The sequence below is a fragment of the Gambusia affinis genome, linkage group LG18 (assembly GCF_019740435.1).
Source record: "Gambusia affinis linkage group LG18, SWU_Gaff_1.0, whole genome shotgun sequence".
Lineage (NCBI taxonomy): Eukaryota > Metazoa > Chordata > Actinopteri > Cyprinodontiformes > Poeciliidae > Gambusia > Gambusia affinis.
The window spans coordinates 1,013,280-1,033,353 of NC_057885.1; the positions used below are offsets into that span (position 1 = coordinate 1,013,280).

The following is a 20,074-nucleotide window of genomic DNA, read 5'->3' on the forward strand; positions in this document are numbered from 1 at the left end:
TGTTGTGATTTTGTTAGTTATTCTCACTCATTTTTTACTTTATTCTTTAAAGTACCGATTTCAGTTCTCAGTTGTTGAGTCTCCCTCCTCCAATAATTTTTTAGATTACTGATTTTTTTTCGTCTTCTAAGTTAAAAATAATTTTGAAGTAGTCCTGTTCTTACTTGAGTAAAGAATTTTTGCATAAAACTCTTATTTATCCATTGCGTTTGTTTTTGTTGTTGATTTCTATTTGTTTTGGTGTTTTTTGCTTTTTTTCTAGGGCTTCTTGTCTTACTGTTGAGCATCTATAGATGCTTTTTATTAAACTACTACACAGCTTAATCTGTCAGCTTAATCTGTGTAAGAAAAATATTTTTGTGAAACTTTCAGAGTTTTTTGTGTTTTTTCTTCTGTTTATTTCTGACTCAATTAACTGACGATATCTTATTTACTTTTTTAAATAGCATTATTTGTCATTTGTAACCTTCTTTTAAATAAGCTGCTGGAAAACTAAAAAAGCTGTAAACCTTACCGAAGTCACCCAAGCCCCATTTTCTTTTATTGACTTTTTATGAATAGTGCTTAATAAGTTTTGTTACATATTTGCATACCGAAACCGAAGGTTGACGTAGCATTCACTTGATTTGTTATAGCCTATTTAAGCCACAGAAGCGAGCAGGTATCAGATCGTCCCACCTGGACTTCAATCACGTCTAAAACTCGCCTCGTCAGGAGGAACCATCACCGTTTTTTAGTGGCTATATTTATGTCACCTTTGATTCACTGGAACCCAATGGGTAAATCGAGAGCTACAACCGCTGCTTTAACAGGTAAATATGACGTAGATTTCATTCTGTAAAGCTGGTCTCATCATGTCATGAGATGTCAACCCTGTTTGTTTTTCTCTTACAAAGAGGATTGACACACAGTCCTCTTATAGCGTGTACAATTTCTTATTAATATTTTTCCCTATCCCAGGTAATCGGATGATTTATTTTTGGTTTCTGGGTCTTTTTTCTTCACCCGGCTGCGCTGCTCCCGGTAAGTCCCGACATCATTATTTATAGCGCAGGATTCCCCTAAGAGTCCTTGTCTACGTAACTTTTTCATCTATCGGTTTAAAGTGACTTGCTTCTCCTGACAAACCCTTGGTTTGATCACCAGATCTTCACATTTTTATGGAGCATTTATAGGACTAAAGTCAAATTTCTTTGTACATTCAAACTTGATTCTGATTATGGTTTTGGGGCCCTGAATTTCTGGTAATAGTGTGGATTGCTGCAATCAACAGTCAGAAGATTAGCTCATTAACACACTGGTTATAAACGCAATACATCTCTGACAGTGATGGTTAAATTTGATCTTATATCCACGTATCATCTATCGGTAGTGAAAGCATCAAAAAATAAACTAGTGTACACCGGACTTAAGATGGAATACATACACACAAATATTAACTGACATAGTTTGATTAAATTAATTTCTCTTAGGTGTATTTCCGATAGTTAAAAATAAATTCATACCAGGTGAGTCTTCCTCGCCTGACAATGTGGAAAGTTATTGGGCTGATTCTGCGCCTTCAAATAATTGGGTTGCAACACATTCTCACACCCGACTCGTCATATATTGACGAGTTGGGCAGACATTTCACATAACCTATAAATTGATGTAAAAAAATTGTCTGTTTTAGCCACTTCAATTATCATGCTCAGCATCAAACGACACATAACCAACTACTGCTTAGAGTTGCTCATCTCTATATTTTAACTCAGTTGCCATGTAACCTGATGTAAAAGCTTTTTGCTAGATGTGAAGTTTTAATTATTGTTATCAAACCTTATCAAACATGCCATTTTGAATAATAATAATAAAAAAAAAACACGTCAGAAAGATATTGGGCCAACCACGAGAATCAAATCATTTAAAGTTAAAACTCAGTTTCACATGAATACAAAGATGCTGTGATGATTTGAGTTTTCCATGTGTTTTCCACTTTATTTTGTCCATGTGTTGTCTTTGCTACCTCCTTGTTCTCCCTGTTCGCTGGTTCCTTGATTATATCTTGGTGTATTTCACCTCACCTGTGTCCCCTGCAGGATCCTTGTCTTTTGTTTTTGTTGTTCCTGTCTAAGTTACGTTCCTATGTCGACTGGAGTTTGTGCTCGTATCGCCGTTCACCCGTGATTCTTGTTTTTTTTGTGATTTTCTACTTAATCATTAAACTCATTTTTGCACTCCAATGCTGGGTTTGACCGCGTCCATCCTCAACATCTACAACCTAGTTCATGGCAGATGCTGGCATATGAATCAACATGTGCATGTGCGACATATGTAATGAAGTTTGGACATTTCATAAATGTCGTGGATTCTGTATGACGTATGCACAAGCTAATATGCTGATGAGAAAATTTGATATGTGTTCATCCTCTGTAAAGACAGCTCTTCTTAAAAACGTTTGTATCCCACTATACACTGCCCACCTGAGGTGACAATACAAAAGAAAGAGCAAACATAAACTTTATGTGGCATGCAATGATGGTATAATACTTAAAGTGGAGTAGTGCTAGCTATGTCTGTAAAAACGCATGTACAAATTAATGTGTAGATTATCTGTGTCCTGCAATAATGTAATTACAATTTTAGTAAACCCTGCACCGCGTCTGAGTGAGGTCAGATTTACCTCAAGATTGAGGAACCAATCAGTGAACTATATTACGTGCTGTATTTAATTTTACCTTATTTTCTATTTTTATCATCTTTGTTTTGTCTTGTTACGTCTGGAATGAAGATACAATGATGATAAATGTTTGACTGTTGAGCTGGACCTTTCAAGGTCACTATTAAGCTAATTTTCTATGAACATTTCCACAAATCTTTTTGATAAACATTAGATTACAAAGAGAAATACAAACATACCTTTATCTTGTTTTTTTTTTTTCTAAACACTTGACATACTTAATCTAGTACTACAGCAAAATGAAAAGATGACTCTGATTATGATTTTCTTTTCTTTTCAGTTTCGGAGACGTTCATGGTTTCAGTAAAGTCTCATGTCTCAGTCCAGCGAGGCCAGACAGCCATCTTACCCTGCTGGCTCACTAGTGAGTCAACAGGGCTGCCTGAGAGTGCAGAAGATAAGGAGGTACACTGGTATCATGGGAATGATAAGAATGATCTTCCAGTCCTGCTTTATAAGGATAAAGCTGTTAACCCCTCATCCACGAAAGCTTCGTTCGCTGGCCGAGTCTCATTCGGCTTTAAGGAAGAAACATCAGGTGGATTAAAGGCAGGTGATGTCAGCCTGAAGCTGGAAAATGTCACAATTGAAGACAAAGGAAAATATACATGTTATGTGAGGAGTTCTGCAGATCATGGTAGTGCAACTGTTAGTCTGAATGTGACAGGTGAGAACCATGAAACAGAACAAGAACAAAACCAAACAGAATGATGTCTACATCAAATGATCGTCCTCTTCTTGTTCCAGAAACTGGACGCTCGCCTCTCCTATCAGCGGTGATGAAAGACGATAACAAAGTTAATATGAGCTGCCAATCTGACGGCTGGCATCCAAAGCCTGTGCTGAGCTGGTCAGACAGCAAAAAGGTTCTCATACCTGCTAATGTGTCGTTTAGCAAAAACTCTGCTGGTTTTTATTCGGTCCATAGTTGGGTTCTGGTCTCCAGTCCTTGTGAGGTCTCCTGCTCTGTTGGGCTCTTCAATGAAGCACCAAAAGAGGCCAGAATGTGCCTGGAATATTCTTCATTGTTAGAAGAAGGTATTTGATGTTACCCTCAAGTTTTCTTTATTAGTCCTTTATGAAAAAGAAGTTTATTAGAACAATATTTGCTCTTTATTTAGAGACAGCATTGCCCTGTGCTGGATGGGTGGCATTTGGGACACTTCTGGCAGTATTAGTTGTTTCCGGAGTTTTGTGCTTCCTGTACTTCAGAAAGAAAGGTAAATGTTTGATTTAAGCCAGAGAGGATGCATATTGGAAATGTAAAGAATGCTGACATTTTATTGAGCAATAACTTCAAACCTTATTATATTTATTTTAATTTCAGCTAACAAGTCAAAATCTGGAGACGACACAACCCGTGGTAAATAAAACACAACAGACCCGAAATGGCATTGTTTTTCTTTTAAAGGGACAATCATGTACTTTTGTTTAGTAGTTTTCAGACTTACATACAAATGTAACAAAATGTACATCTTTGAAATAGTAACTATTTGAACAGATTGATGAGATTTGAGGAGATTTATCTGTATCGAGTGCCAGTTACTGCTATTCCTAAATAAAAGTTGTTGCAACTTAATACATTTACAAAAGCCGTTTACCACAATAAGTCTGCTTTGACACGGATTTAAAAAAGTTTAGATCTGTTTTTTCCAGAGTAGTTTTCCCTAATGTCATGAGGCAACTGGTAATTCAATAATCAAATTCCTTTAAATGTCTAAGAATAACTAAATAAATAAGAACATTTTCTTTTAGTACATTAAATCCAAATCGTCCATCTAGATATCAAAATGTGAACCTCAGTCCATCCTAGAAGTCATGTGTAACATCCACAAACATAAAACAGTTACGACAGTAAGTCATACTGGATTTACAATTCCTAAAGTTTGTACTTTTATCTTTCAGCGGCTGAAAAACACAAACTTATTACATATCTTTACAGTGGGTCGGGCTTTCAGCAATCTCACCTTCAAACTAGAAATGTCTGTAAAAGTGTAGATGGTTTTAAAGCTGTTTATTTTTGTGACATAAATTAATAAAAATTCATTTAATTTTGCATTTTTCCCTTAGGCAATGAACCACTTCTGCCTACAGGTAGGACCCAGTAGTATTTTAAGCTGCCAGTGTTAATAGAGTCAAAACAAAACCTTTATAATGGAAAATCACATTTTTGAGATGTTTTTTTCTATTGCTTTTCTGTCCAGCAACATGGCAGCCAGCAACTCCATCGGAAGCCTCCAAGTATTATGGTAATTTTACATTTATTTAATATTATTCTTATTTAGCATTTTTCTTCGTGATTGTATCAATTATAATCTAATTTTCCATTTTCAACAGAGAATGTTCAACTGGTGGACACAGGCAATCCACTAATAACAATCAAAGATTTTAAACTGAGAGATAATATTCATGCGATGTTTCCTGATGGAGACAGAGTCACCTGTCTCACTGCAGTCAGAGGATCACCTGGCTTCTCTTCTGGACGATGCTACTGGGAGGTTTCCTTACAAACTGCAAATGTAGACCTCAAGAAGTCCTGGTGGATCGGAGTTACAGATAAACATGAAATCCCTCAGGATGCCAGTTTCCCTCCAACTGCAGAAAATGGTTTCTGGTTCTTGTCTTCTTGCCCCAAACAGGAGGATACTCTTCAGTTTAACACTGAACCAGAGACATTCATTCATGTCCAATCAAAACCAAAAACAGTCGGTGTGTATTTGGACTTTGACAACAGAAAGCTCTCCTTCTATAATGTGGAAGAAAAATGTCTGATTGGATCTCTGGCACCAAAATTCACAGGTGAACTGTTCCCACTTTTTAACCCTGGAAAAGGTGACGTAGAAAATATGGAGATAATACAGAGACCTGTGCAGAATCAGTCAAATAACACTGAACCTGTGTAGAAACTACAGAAGAAGCAGGAGGATTGATCATCCAGTTGCAATGCTCTCCAACTGGTTGATCACAGAGAACTGGATGTTTTGCTCCTTAAAAAAAGAAGAAAAACAAGACACATGCAATGTGGTTTGTCTTGTAATGTTAAACTTTGAGACAGAGTGACCCAAGCACAGTAACACCATGGACATTAAAGCTAGCATTTGAACTTTTGGCACCAGTGTGGTCAGATGCCAAGTCCTGCTGGAAAATTAAATCAGAATCTCTGCACAGCTTGGCAGCAGAGAGAAGTTTATGACCTTGTAGACGGCTGATCTGACTTTGGACTAAAAATAAAGTGGACCAACACTAGCAGATGAAATGCAACCCCAAGTCATCACTGACTGTGGAAATTTCACTCTTCCTTCAGGATCTGGGAAATTAATGTATAAAAAGACATTGGGCCACTATGCAGCAAATGATTCTGACATCTTTGGTCCAGTTGGAGTGTAACACCAGGAATGTAATAATTTTGAAGCTCATTGTTCTGGATTTGTCCATGTGGATTCTCACACACAGACTTCAGCTGAAGTTCACATACATTTCCTTCAAACTCTTAACAGGCTGTGATTATCTTTGTTGCTTGTGGAGGTATTTTCCCTTCCACTCAACTTTTTGTAAATGTCATCTCTGAGTACAGCCAGATTCTTCAGGATTGTGCCTTGGTAGATTGCTCCCCCTTGTGGAGGGTTTTGGTTAGTGTCTGCTGGACAACTGTAGTCTTCCCTGATTGTCCATGCAGGAACAGAAATATGTTCCTAATGAAATTGTGTCATTAGTGCCTGTAATATTCTTCTTGACTAACAGATATACTCATTAGATGTCATTGCTTATGAAAATGTACAGAAATAATTACTTTAGATTATTCTTTATGAAATAAATTACTAAACTACACTAATTTGTTGATAGTGATTTATTTTTATGCACCTGCTGACTAAGGAATAAAATCTTGAAACTCAACATATTGCCATTCTTATCCACACCTGAAAATTGTATAAAACAAATTTTTACTTTTTAATAAATACCAAAAAAAACCCAAAAAACAAAAAAACAAGTTTGTCATTTCTATGCTGTTCATTGTTTTCACAATGTAAAATTCACTTTACAATCCAGTTTAGGAAAACACAACAAAATGTCATACACTTTAATAAGTACAGGTAATATTTACAGTTTATATACACAAAGAGAAACTACCAATTTTGCTATCACAACCTCATACCTTTATAGATTAGGAACTATTTACAGTGTGGATAAGTTCATATGTTGATTCTGAAATACATAATATTTCTTAAAAATTATACTCAGTGAATTCAAGTAGACGTGCCTTGACACACTAACTCTATGATGATGGTATGGAGGTATGCAATAAACACTTAAAAACGGGTGCATCATGGTCTGGGACACTGAAGAATACTTTTTTTTCCAACACACACACACACACACACACTTGTTGGAGCACACATGAGCATCAAACACATACTGTACAGATTCATACGAGTCCGTGTAGTTTAGTTTGTTCTCCAAAGCTTTACACATTCATGCTTGGTCAACAGCGACGTGACAGAGGTCTGTCTGCTTGTCTGTGTAAAACTCCACAGACTTGTTGCTAGTGACCCACTTTCTCCCATAAGTTCTCTACTTTTATTTTACAGGCAGAAAGAAAACAGGACATTTTAAAAAATAATAATAAAAAGTGTTCACTGTGCTCCACCTCATTTGTCAAAAAGTTTCCAAAACGGAGCAAAAGAATACTTTTTCCTCATAGCTTAATCGCTTTTATTACACTACTCCCTTGTAACCAGGGCGATGACCTGGAAAACCCCAAAACTTCAGGCGCTGCTCCTCTCAGCTTGTTCCACAGTTCGTCCCGACTGCTGGTGGTTTATACATTAAGGTATTTCACCTTCTTTCACAGATTCCCTTCGCTCTAGCTAACCGCAGCAGCACTTTCTCTCCTCCCCTGCTTCTTCAGCAGCTGGATCCGGTTGTGGACATAAAACTTGATAGCTCTCCAGTCTCGCTGGTTGCTCACCAGCAGGGGGCAGAGTTCCAGGCAGCGTTCACAGTCCGCCTTCGCGGGGACACGCAAGTCCAAGAGGTTTTTCTTGAGGTGCGTCTCCACAGCTACGCGCTCTGCCTCGGACCAGGGTCGCTTCAGGACGCCGCGTTTTCCTGTGGGAAGGTGTAATGAAGGCCATGAGTACACGTATAAAATCCTCTCAGGTCATGAGGTCGCCGTTGACAAACCTACCTGATTTAACTGGAGCAGGTCTCCTTTTTGGGGGGTTTGCTACAGGTGGGGTGACAGTGGTTGGAGGAAAGGGTGCAGGTTTCTTCCGTGGGGGTCGTCCCGGTCCTTTCTTCTTCACGATCACCTCCGTCTTCTCCTTGACGTCTTCTTTCTCTTCATCTGCATCCGAATCTTCTGAAAATGAATCTCCGGAGTTGCCAGACATCACTGTTTGAAGACAAAATTCAATGTACTCTTTACAGAACTTATTCACTTTTTACCGAATGGAAAAAAAAAAAAAAAAGAATCAACATAAATTTTTCTGATTTTGACAAAAACATACTTCTAACATTGTGTCTATTGATTTGGGTGCAGCTACATCACTGGCTGAAACGACATACAGACAGGGTTGGAAATAGAAAAAGAAAACTGTTGGATGCACTATCTTACCGTCTAACTCGAGGCAAATGTCCTGGAGGCTCATTCCCCTGAAAAGCACGCCCTCTCTCTCTCCGTAGAGAACCACGCGTCCAACTCGACTCATCAGCGCCGGATCTCGTATGATGGAGGAGCAGTTCTGCGTCACGTGGTACTCCCGTTCCAGGAAGTCCTCCAGCCGTTTGATGGCTCCACCCGGATTCTCTCCGTCCTCCAGCAGCAGCAGCTGGGTGAGGATGGCCACCTGCCGCCGCACTCGCGTCGCCGTCAGCGCCCCGGCGTTTTTGGCCCCACTGGCCCGAGCCAAGTTCCTCAGCAGGTCTGTGCCGCGGAGCGGAGTGGCGGGCGAGTGGTAGGGCCGGGAGAAGACGTAGGGGCTCTCGGGGTCCACGCCCACGTTGGGGCTGGTGCGGAGCAGCAGGTCCAGGCAGGACTCGCAGTGAGGCGGGAGGATGAGCGGCTGGACGCGGCCGCGCTTGCCCAGGACCCCCGCCCGTGGGAGGTGGCATAAGACCTGACGCTCGAAGGGGGACAGGAAAGACTCCATGGCGGAGGAGCTGCTGGGGGCGGACTGCGGCGTGATCCGGTTGCGGTAGTCCTGAATCGTGAGCTTGGCCACCTCGCATTCCCGGTGTCGGTTGTAGAGGATGAGCAGCGAGAGGCTGGAGTGGCAGAGCAGCCGCCACGCCTCGGCAGAGTGAGGAGAGCGAGTCAGAGAGAGGGAGGAGGAATGCTGCTGGCGGCGGAGGTAGATGATTAAACACGACAGGGAGGAGAGCAGGGGAGACATGTGCTGCCTGTGTGTGCTGGAGAGAAAAATTGAGGAACATTAATTCAATTATTGAAATAATCATTAACTAATTCAGTAATCAATTAGTTGTTAACTAGAGTATGGCGACTGAAAAAAGTTCAGTTAGTGGAAAAAACCCCCCAAAAACATTCAGAGTAGTAATTTTATTTTAGGAAATAAAATGTGTATTTTCTTATTTAAAAAGGAATATAATCATTTATTTACAACTTTTAATGTATGTTTAATACTGTGTAAAAGGGAATAAGCAGACAAATGAAAAATCTGTGGATTAATCGATGACATAATAAATAAATGTTTCTTGACAGACAGAAAATTTAACCACACCTTACAACTTCTCCATTCTTCTCTGGTGCATCCTCCTCCACTCCACTCAGCTCCAGATCTTCATCAGGATCAATATTAGGCTCCGGAGTGGGAGGCGGCAGCAGCTCCTCTGGATTCTTCTCTACTTCCACTTTCTGCTGCTCCTCGTGCTTCTCCTTCTTCATCCACCTTCCTCTTTTCAAAGCCGGGGTCGGAGGTGGCGACGGACTCTTTACTCGAGAAACCAGCGGCGGCGAGGAGAGTTTGGCAGCAGGAAGCGGTAAGCTGGGCCCCTTCTTTGCAGCTGTGGGCTGTGCAGACGCAGAAGGTGAAAGCGAGAGGGAGAAGGAGACGCTGCCCGTGCTCGAGCGCGTAGCCGGCGACTCCCTCTCCCTGGAGAAGAGCGAGGGCGGAGCCGGGTTGGAGGCGGAGGACTGTGGGATAGCGAAGGAGTGGCTGTGAGGAGCGGAGGTGGAAGACGAGGAGGGGTGTGGCGTGTTGCCGTTTGAGGAGCCGTGTGTGTGTAGGTGTGCCAGCTCCATGGCCGTTCGGACATCTGGCTGGTTGCCGTGGTATTTCTCCAGGTGGCGTGCCAGTGAGCGGTAGTGGCGGCCACAGTACGGGCAATGCTGCCGCCGGTTCACCGCGGCGCTGCTGGAGCTGCCGATGTTTATGTTGATGTTATTGTTTATGTTGGTTGTTGGGGGCGCCAGCGGCCGAGTTGGCGGGGCCACGGGCCCCGGCCGGGAGAAGGAGGAGCAGGGGCGCCCAGGACCCCTGGAGGAAGGGGACGCGCTCTTCTTCTTGGAATTAACGGCCTCAGGCAGCTTACGCTTCTTGCGGCGCCGAAGCATTCGACCCCTTATCTCCTCGATTTCTTCTTCCTCATCGTCGTCGTCATCATCGTCATCCTCCTCCTCTTCGTCTTCCTCCCGGTCTGAGTCACTGCCCTCAGAGTGGGTGAGTGGGGAGGAGGAGGGCGACAGCGACCAGGAGGGGGTGAGGTAATCGGACACGGAGAGGGACAGCGGGTGAGGGCCAGCCTCTTCCTCCTGGTTACACAACAGAAGAACAATTAACTGGTGTAGATTACAACTGTCAGGAGTAAAACACATCAGGATGAAGTTAGCATCTGTTGTGATTCTTTTTAATAATTTAGGAAATCATTCTGATGAATACCCCTGTACATTCTCCTCTATTACTCTTCTGTTGTTGTTCTTTGGCTCCTTCAAAAAAAAATAAAAAATCTAGCTATTATTAAAACTCCTCTACACTACATTGCACTGGACTGGTGATTTCATTAAGAAATAAATGTCATTTATATGAATGTCTAGTCCAATTACCGCCTGCAAAAAACTTATCAAGATCATTGCAATGTACAAAGCATTTGTTAGAAATATGCAAAAGGCATGAAGAGCTGAAATTAGGGCTGTAGCCACTAATATTATTCACTTCATACAGCAAAAATTGATAGATAAATTGTCATGTGCTGATTTACAATGCTTGACAACTGCCAATTCTTAAATTATCTCACAGACTAATAACAGTCTGAGACTGAACACACAATGCACTCAGGACAAGCAGAAAGGATCAGCTTCTTTACAATGTTGTCTAAAATATTTAAATTCAGAATACAGTACATTGAAATTAGAACATGTAGCAAACTTTTAAGTGGACTGTTTATATGTAATTAAAATAGTCATTTTTAAATATTCACACTGCAAAACAGTACCAAAGTTCTGGGTGTGAAAAATAACCGCAATTTTGAATAAGAGTGCATTCAGCGAGAGAATCTGTTTTACCATTGTATTCTTTATTACCATTTTATCCCTAATATTTCACTATTCACTTGGACTTAACGCTTCTTTAACAGAAAATACTGTAAAATGCTATCAGCTCCTCACCATCGCGTTCTCCCCCCAGTCCGTCAGGCTGTAGTCCACAGTTATCTCCTCCCCTTTCGCAATGTCGCGGATCGCTATGACAACCAATCGGACCTGAGTACCACAGTGGACTTCTCGAATCCGGCAATTGGGAGGCGGGTGGAAGAGCACGGGTCCTCGAACACCGCTCGCTCCCTCTTCCCCCAGCTCAGGAACGCTGGAAAAACACGAAGTGGGTTCAGCAACGAGACAGCTTCCGTCAGCATTGGAGAAAAGTGGTCAGGGTGTTCTTTACCAGAGCTGCGTGGGGTCAGGCAGGTAGTAGGGACTGCCAGGAGGAGGAAGGCGGTCTTCGGCGCCTTCTGGGTACTGGCCGTCACCTGCGATCAAGTAAACGGCTTCCTTATAGAAGCTATGTTTGGCATGGAAGGTATAACACAGCACAACGAATAAACACAGTTTATTGCAGATGGCAAGTTGTATGTGTATATATACCCGGGCTGTAGCTGTGCTCTGACATGCTCTCCTCCTCCTCATCTTCTGTTACATACGCTCGATCACACACCTTCACAGGTGTCCCCTTCCTTTTTCTCCCACACACGCGGCTGTCAAGAGAGAAAAGCCTTTGTTTAACGAACAGTCAAGATTATATAAAAAAATATTGATGAGAACATTTTCACTGTAAATATTGACCGAGCTAGCAGACGTGTTAAGGTGTGCAGGAGACATCTGGAGCAAAACAAAAACAGAGGTCATCTTTAAGAATTTGCTTCAACTATATGAACCAATCATGTTTTTATTAGTCCAAACTGATTTTTATTTATGTATTTATTTATTCTAATTTTAGCAAATCTCCATATTACTATGTGTCTATAACCGATTTTGAAAGCAACAATAAAACAGTTATCAATCAGAAATAGAAAACCTGGAAGCAAGGAGACCCTCGCCAGAGAAGAAGGCTAACCTTGTTAATCCCTGGCACTCTGTGCAAAAAAAACTTCAATTTTAACTTCACTACAGTGAACAACACACTTTTACTGTAGTAGTTTTGTGTTTACAATCATATTAATGTATGCTAATGTGAGAGAAATGAGTGAACCCTCAATTCAATAAGCAAGAAGAAATGGTTGGGGGAAAATATTTTATGTGGCTTTGAAGCTCACAAACTCCAATATGAGAATTTCAGTCTTTGTTTACAGACATTTCCACTTTATAGAAAGCAACATTTCATCACAGTGAAATGTATATATAACACTATATAACAGTGTTATACTGCTTACACAGTGAATGTAAGAGTTTCAGGTAAATTTGCTTCAACAGTGCGACACTCTCACAAGGGGCGACCAGAATTTCCAACAGGTTTGATTTTCGTGCGACTGTGTGAATTTTGATCGGGAGCTGGTTGCGAGGCATTTCTCATTATCCCATCTATACTACTATCCACGAAACACAATTAGTGTGACTCAGCCTAATTGCAAAAACTGTCATATGTCATAAAGAATTTGCCAAAAATCACACAGTGTATTTTTGATTGTATAATTTTTTTTTTACTGGGATTTAAACAAAGTAAATGTGTTCATGCATTTTCAGACTCAAATGGTCCATGAACAGGCCTTTGTAAAACTGACACGCCAAGGAGGAAAGTCAGCCCTTAGTTTCAGATGTGTTGCAGCAGGAATCCATCCAAAAGTTGCAGGAAAGTGGCACTGGAGTGAAGGATTGGAATTTCAAACCCCTGCTAGAGAAATGATTATTAAACTTTCCATGTATCAGCAGTAATGCTGGTAAATACTCATCCATTTACAGCATAACGTCTATACCTTTTTGCCCTTAAAGATCTCTTTCTCTCTCTCATTTTCTTTTTCCTATTCTGGAGATCTCTGACCTTGATAGACAAGTCTATATCAGTTCTTGGCATAACAGACAGCAAAAGGTTAACTAATAATTTTTTAAAGCAGGCAGCAAAAGCACTCAAACAATATAGCCTGTCAAAAGAAGAAAGATATTTTGACCTAAGAAATATAGGCTAAAATAACTTCCATTATTCCAGTATTTGTAACTTATTACTTTAAAAGATTTGGAATCAATCTAACTGTTTCAAGCCACCTCTTCATGGATCTTCATTTTGCAAATTATGATATTACACACAATATTGCCCTGGAGATTGGAATCCAATCTGTGGTGCAAATGGAGTAAATTATACTCCATTTTTAACCGTAAACAGCAAACAGCAAAAGGACATAAATAGGTAAATACAAATGACCCATATTGTTTGTCAATGGGGACATTCAAGATGTTGTGGCTATATTCTTTTTTTTGCTTGAAATGAAAACTTCCCAGTAAAACAAGGTTTATTTACATAGATGCCGGTTAATAAATGCAATATTTTTTTTATTTAACGGCTAGTTATTGTTGGTCAAATAAAATGCATCTAAGGGTAGCTTGATCAAAAATCTTGCCTTATTTTGGAGACAATTCAGGGTATTGATATAGTAAACAGGATGCAACGAATAAACCAGCTAATTGCTGCTAATGGTCGTGATTTCTCTAATCACAACACCAATAGTAGCCCCACCCCTTCATTCAATCACTCAGACTGTGCAACTTGCCTTTTGAAAAGACTGATTAGCGCAACAACGTGTCCCTTATTCTCTCAGCCCAGTGACAGTTGAATGTTTTACGATGCATTTTTTTTCATGGTGGTCAGCAACTTTGTTTACTCAAGACAAAAACCATTTGTGAGCCTTTGGTCCAAAACTGATGAGAAATATATTCGAAAACAGGCAGTTCTTAAAATCTGGTGGATGAAGAAGATTTCTGATTTAGGGGTTTTAAGAGCGACTGTTTTCTGCGGGAATAATGCTAACATGAATGCTAAACCACTGCTAGCCTGTTAGCTTCCACCAGCAGCTAGCTAGGACTTCTCCGATGTATAAACATCTGAATTAAAACGGGTTTCCTTTCAGTGCAGACTCAGCCGTCTGGGCTGGCAGACGCTAACCTTTAGTCTTCACCGTCTGCAGCAAATACACAGGTAAAATACACTTTCCCTTCTCTGTTTTCTGCACCACAACACCGAAAACATGCACGCGAACACTGGGTTCTAACGTTAACTACAAATACGCGCACGCTCCCAGCGCGTGCGCATGTGGCTCTGGCGTTTAATGCGATGAAAACGGCTCGCGACGACCAACCGGTTTTCGTCGCCGCAGTCACTCACCCCCGTGGTGGCGGCGGTTTGCTCCCATCCCCGTCGCTGTCGAGGGTCGGTGGCTCCCGGTAGTCAAAAGGCGACCGTACGCTCTCCGCCATTAGGACTGCCTTCACTACCTCTGGCACTCCGGTAGATTGCACACAGCGCGCATGTGCACAACATCCTTGAGGTTCCGCTGGTAAAATGGGGTGCAGCCAACCACCCCCCTTTAAGATGTGGAAATAGTAACAATAATAATAATACATTTAAATACAAAATGTGTTTAAAAAAACAAAACAAAAAAAACAACAAACAATTGTCACCAGAAGAACTCATCCTATTGAAAATAAGTAATAGTAGCAGTACTTTTACTACTAATAATAGGAAAAATATCACATCTATAAAATGATACTAAAAAAAATAAAAATATGCATTGCTCTGTGATGAACTAGAGACCTGTTCCAGGCGTACCTTGATCTGAGAATTAAACCCCAAGCATTAAATGAGAAGAGAATGAAGGGACAATATGACATTGAAAAACACTTCCTATTTAAAATGTACACACTGAAGTGAATACATGGGATTGAAAAGAAAAATCTACTAAACATGTCTGCCTGTTATTTGTTTCCAAATTGAAACAGTTCCCTCACAGTGTGAATTTGTGTACATATACTGTACATATTGGGGGAAAGCTGAGTCAGCTGACAAAATGTTGCTGGACTTTTTTTGCTTTTATATGTAGGATAAAGAAATACAAGTAAATGTTTTCCAGTGGCCCGAGAGAGTAAGAAATAGGTTAAATAATCTGCCGCAAATAGGATTGTCCCTGAACAGAATCTGGAGTCTCCTTGCTATGACCATCCAACCCAAATTGAGGAGGTATCCAATTGCACTGGCAAACACTCTGAATCAAGTCAAGTTTAAATAGTAATATTTTGAAGAAGACGCTGGTTGGTAGTGATGATTAGGTCTGTTTAATGTTGTTGGAGTGAAACAAAAAGGGGTCACATCTGCTTTGTTCCTTCCCTCTCCGTGTGTAAAACATGCAGGGTCTTTGCCGCTTGGTCAGCCCAGTGGATGAGCTCCAACAGCACACGGTAGGTCCACATTTTTAGGCCAAAGGTTCCCCCCAACACATCAACTTCCTACACAGAGGAGAGGAGGAAAACAAAGCATCACATGACTGTCAGTAGGGAGAGACAGGGCAAAGGAATTAGCCATATTAAAGAAATACAAAGTTCCATCTTGTTATGAATTTAGACTACATAAGCTCACTGACTTTGGCACCGGAACTATGCAGGACGTTTGATCACAGCTGCACAGTTTCTCTCTTCCTTATGTCCATATTTCAGAGAGACGAGCAGCTGGCAGTGCTGCTAAATCATTCTGCTGTGAAAGTTACTGCATGCGTTCCTGCCACTGCTCCTGATTAAGCTCATAGTGAAACTCCCCCTTACTGAGAAGCTCTCTGATAGCATGTCCGCTGTCCACAGCTAAACGTAAAGTGCAAAACGCTAAATTTTGTTTGCAGTTTTCAGTGATGTAAATCACTAGCCAATCAATGAATGCCGCCATCTGCTAATCAAATTGTTTCAGAGCCTACCCTGCTTGGTGCTGCTGGTACTACACTTGAAGTATGTATGAAAATCTGAGAACAGCCATGCTGAGCCACGCCAAATGGCTCACCGGCACGGACTCAAAAAGTGGAGAAGTGGAAAAGTGACTGAGATATTTTAATTCAGAGCAAGCGGCTTGAATCCAAACAGGATTGTGCCGTTTGTACTTCACCTCATTACACTGTTGATCTTGAGCCACTTCCAGGGTCAAATCTTTGCTCTTCAGCAGATCTTTTGTGGTGTAGAGCAGGTTCTCCAGACGTGCTCGGACAGATGCTTTCAGGGTCTCATAGCCGTCTCCATGCTTGCCCAGCTCCTCCTCCTCCTTTTGGATGACACGGCGGAGCATCCCCAGACACTGTCGCAAAGCCAAGTGCAGCAGCCGCACCTGCTCCTCTATATTGAACCTTGTTGTCTCTGAGGACAAATACACCATACGCACACCGTCTGGGGTTTGGTCCGACAAGGAGGTCTCCCTTTTTCTCTAAAGGAAAAAAATATATATCCAGACATGACCTTGAGGAATTTATGATAAAATTCTATCTACATCATGTGAAGTGCAACGAATTATTTGGTTTTAAATAATGCAATATTATTATTATGTTTTAAACAATATATTAGTATTTTGGTTAAAGTAATGTATTATCACACCACCAGGTGTTTGCTAATTGCTGCTGCTAGTCTGAAGGAACTGTGTGGGAAAGGCACAAGGGAGAGGGTGCTCTGTGGGGTGGAAGTTCGGCTTGAGACTTAACTTATTATGTTGTCTGAAATTATTTTGTTTTAAACAACTGTTTTGTTTTATATGTATACTCAATGTGGGAATAATGCTAAATTTGTTGACTGATTTGATTGAAAGGTTTTCTGGTAATGAATCAAACCGCCATACCCCCATAAAGCAGGGAGATCAGAGATATACGGGTACATGCTGCTGATTACATTTCGCACTTAAATTCACCTTTTTCACGTTCAATAAGACGGTAGCTAAGCGTCTTAGCTCAGGGACAAACCGCATATAACGGAACGGTCTGTTAGTCACACCAATGAGAAACAGTGAGGCAAAGACCGGCGAGCGGGAAAACTCACGAATAGCTGAAGCAACTGGATGCATTCTTGGTGCAGTAGCCGGGCCAGGGCCACCGCTCTCCCGGTCTGCGTCGAATTCGACACCGTTGAGTCGGTTAACGGCTGCTTCCTCTGCTCTGCCATTTGCACTCAGGTCGGTAAAGCCGGCGATGGAAACCGAGCCGAGGAGAAACGAAATCTAATTCCCCTTCGCCTTAACAAAAAAAAAAAAAAAAAAAAAAAAAAAAAGAAAGAAAGAAAGAAAGAAACACAGACACACACACACACACAAACGGAATGTGCGTGTCTGTGCTGAAGGGAACGGTGTTTATGGTTCCACGGACAGAGGGCGCGGGGATTTATCGCAAATTACGTCACATTTGCTTATTAATATTTATGAGCACGCCGGTTGCCCGGAAGTTCGGACAAACAGTACAGAGTGGCAACATGTATAACTTTGGAAGATGACGAAATGGAGGCTTCATTTCAAAAAAGCTTTAATACAGAAACACAGTGTAGAACATAGCTGAAATGTAGAGGATTCAAAGTGAGCAGAAAGAAGGCAATATTGGTAGAACTTGCTATTAAAAATTATCTGGAGCTACCTAGCTAAGTTCCTGCTGGGTAATGTGTGAGATTCAAAATATTGATTTATCGATGTATTGCAAAATTTTCCCAATTCAAAATCAATTCGGGAAAACTTGTGAATTGATTAGATCTCCTGGGCCATGGTGAGCAACAGTTTTGTGAGCTGCTTGCACTGTTGCTATTAGCTTGGTACGGAGCTTATCCACAGTGGTCACAGTCCTTCTTACTGTGATGATCAGTTTGAATGAGACTCATCAGTGTTTTGTGAACATTTACTTGTTCTTGTTAAAAGCCACCAACTGCATTTAGCACCATTTTGATACATTGTGAAATCGTTTTTAATTAACAGCTTTTCATCCAACATTGAAGAGACACTTGATAAATTTATCAATTGATAAATGCTTACTTTATTTGAAAATTAACTTTTGTTTTGTCAACTTTTCTTTGAGTCAAGCATTCAAGCACAGCTTTTTTGAACAAAATTATAAAACTGGGAACACTCATTTGTTCTTAATGGCTCTTTATAAGCTGCTGTTTAAAAAAATTGAATGCTAACTACTTTTAGACCTCCTACAGAACAGATTACACTTAAAGTGACTTCTATAATTTTGCTCTATTAGCTGGTAACCAGGTCATCATATACGTTTTTCATTACTTACAGGAGACATGTCAGAGACCTCTTATTCATTCTCCATTAACTTTCTGAACTGGTGCCATTGGGTAAAAGGTGCAGCTACATCAAAGGAGGCACCCAAGTGCACAGATTTTCCATGGAAGTTGTTAAGATCCTGAACTCAAGTTAAATTGAAATCACTGCACTTTTTTCTATGGTATTTCTATTTATGTTCCCTAAATCAATGCTCACTATAATCTGCTGAGAAACCCAGAGAAACATTTTTATTTTCTTGTATGTCATATATAAACAAATGAGAGTTGATATTATTTACATCATGGAAGTAGGATAATGTACTTTAACTGTGTGTAATTTTAAGCATAATTACAATTGATTACATGTCACATTATTCTCAATTTGCTCACAAATTTATACCAACTCAAGATTGTGAGGTTTTCAAAGTTAACTGTTGATGTAGTTGTACCTTTGTAATGCATTTTTATAAAATAAATAAATAAATTCTGAATCACAATTATGCCTTCTTGCAAATAAAACTAACAAAACACAAGGAGTGGGATTGGTATTTTAATTTGCAATGTACAATCTTCACAGAAATTAACAATGCACAGCATTCAGAAAGACATTCTATCATTACATCTAAAGCGAGTTGTTTTGCACTGAGTTAGTGCATCCGGCTATATTAGAAGTGCGGTGCATAGTGTTCGATTCTTTTGGCTTCACTGTGAAAAAAAATATATATAAAAAAAATCAGTCTAATACAGCAGTTCTGATACTATTTCCAGGCCTCAAGACTAGGGATTGGGGGAGGGGAGAAGGGAGACACACCCAGTTGGTCAAATAATGTAGAGTTCAGCAGCACATTCAAGTATCAGGAGAGAACTATGAACAAAGCAGCAAAAACACGACACCATGTCACAGATGGTGCCTCACAACACACATGACGAGACTCTAGGACATCATTTAGATTAAATGTGTACATCATGTTTGTTAAAATCTAAAAATCAGCTGCACATGTAAGTCACAGTTCATCAGTTGTGGATTTTTGGTTAATCTCTAGCAGTTAGTTAATTGTGGAGTGTTAACAGCAGGTATAGATATATATATATTTATATATAGCCATTAACTGAAATCGATTTAAATAAAAATTTAAAATGATTCAAAGAAAAGAGAAAAATATAAGGCAGTCACCTCTTAGACCAAACTAATTTACAAACTCTACAAGCATTTTCTTTTGCCAAACAAAAATTCAACACGGGAAACCAGAGGCCACTTTAACACTTGTAGTGGACATACCAATGTCTGGGAAAATCCTTTAATCTCCTGTGGCAATAGAGCTGCTCTTAACCCTTTAACAACCTTTTTACCAGCATTGCATTGCACAAAGCTAAGTGGGAAAGTCGCAAGGGAAAGTTGCTCTATGAGACAGAAGATTGGAAATTGCAGCTCGGAGGAGGAGCTGTGCTTGAGCCACCCAGGCGTTTTGTACAGCTGAATGGTTGTCACCAAGTGGAGGTTTCTGATATGGGCAACATGGGTAAATGCCCAGGGTGACATCTCGTAAGGGGGCGTTAGTGGGGATAGACGTGAGACGCATCGATGTGTCTCCTCTCCCTCCAAATGACATTGGAGGGCGCAGGTAAGATTGTTTGTCCAGGGTACT

General features: G+C 40.6%; 2 protein-coding genes and 1 pseudogene across 3 annotated transcripts in view; 2 read left to right on the top strand and 1 right to left on the bottom strand.

Annotated features, from left to right (window-relative positions):
- Positions 1-20,074, top strand: part of LOC122819986 (oxysterol-binding protein 1-like) — a 173,317-nt gene that overhangs the window by 47,773 nt on the left and 105,470 nt on the right. The window lies entirely within an intron of this gene.
- On the top strand, positions 674-6,506 carry LOC122819993 (annotated as a pseudogene).
- LOC122819984 lies at positions 6,784-14,806 on the bottom strand. Its single transcript, XM_044097093.1, has 8 exons — positions 14,539-14,806; positions 11,814-11,923; positions 11,614-11,698; positions 11,340-11,535; positions 9,457-10,487; positions 8,334-9,127; positions 7,905-8,111; positions 6,784-7,825 (listed from the first exon to the last, which is right to left on the bottom strand). The coding sequence occupies exons 1-8, from the start codon at positions 14,775-14,777 to the stop codon at positions 7,581-7,583; spliced, it is 2,907 nt and encodes a 968-aa protein (XP_043953028.1). The 5' UTR covers positions 14,778-14,806; the 3' UTR covers positions 6,784-7,580.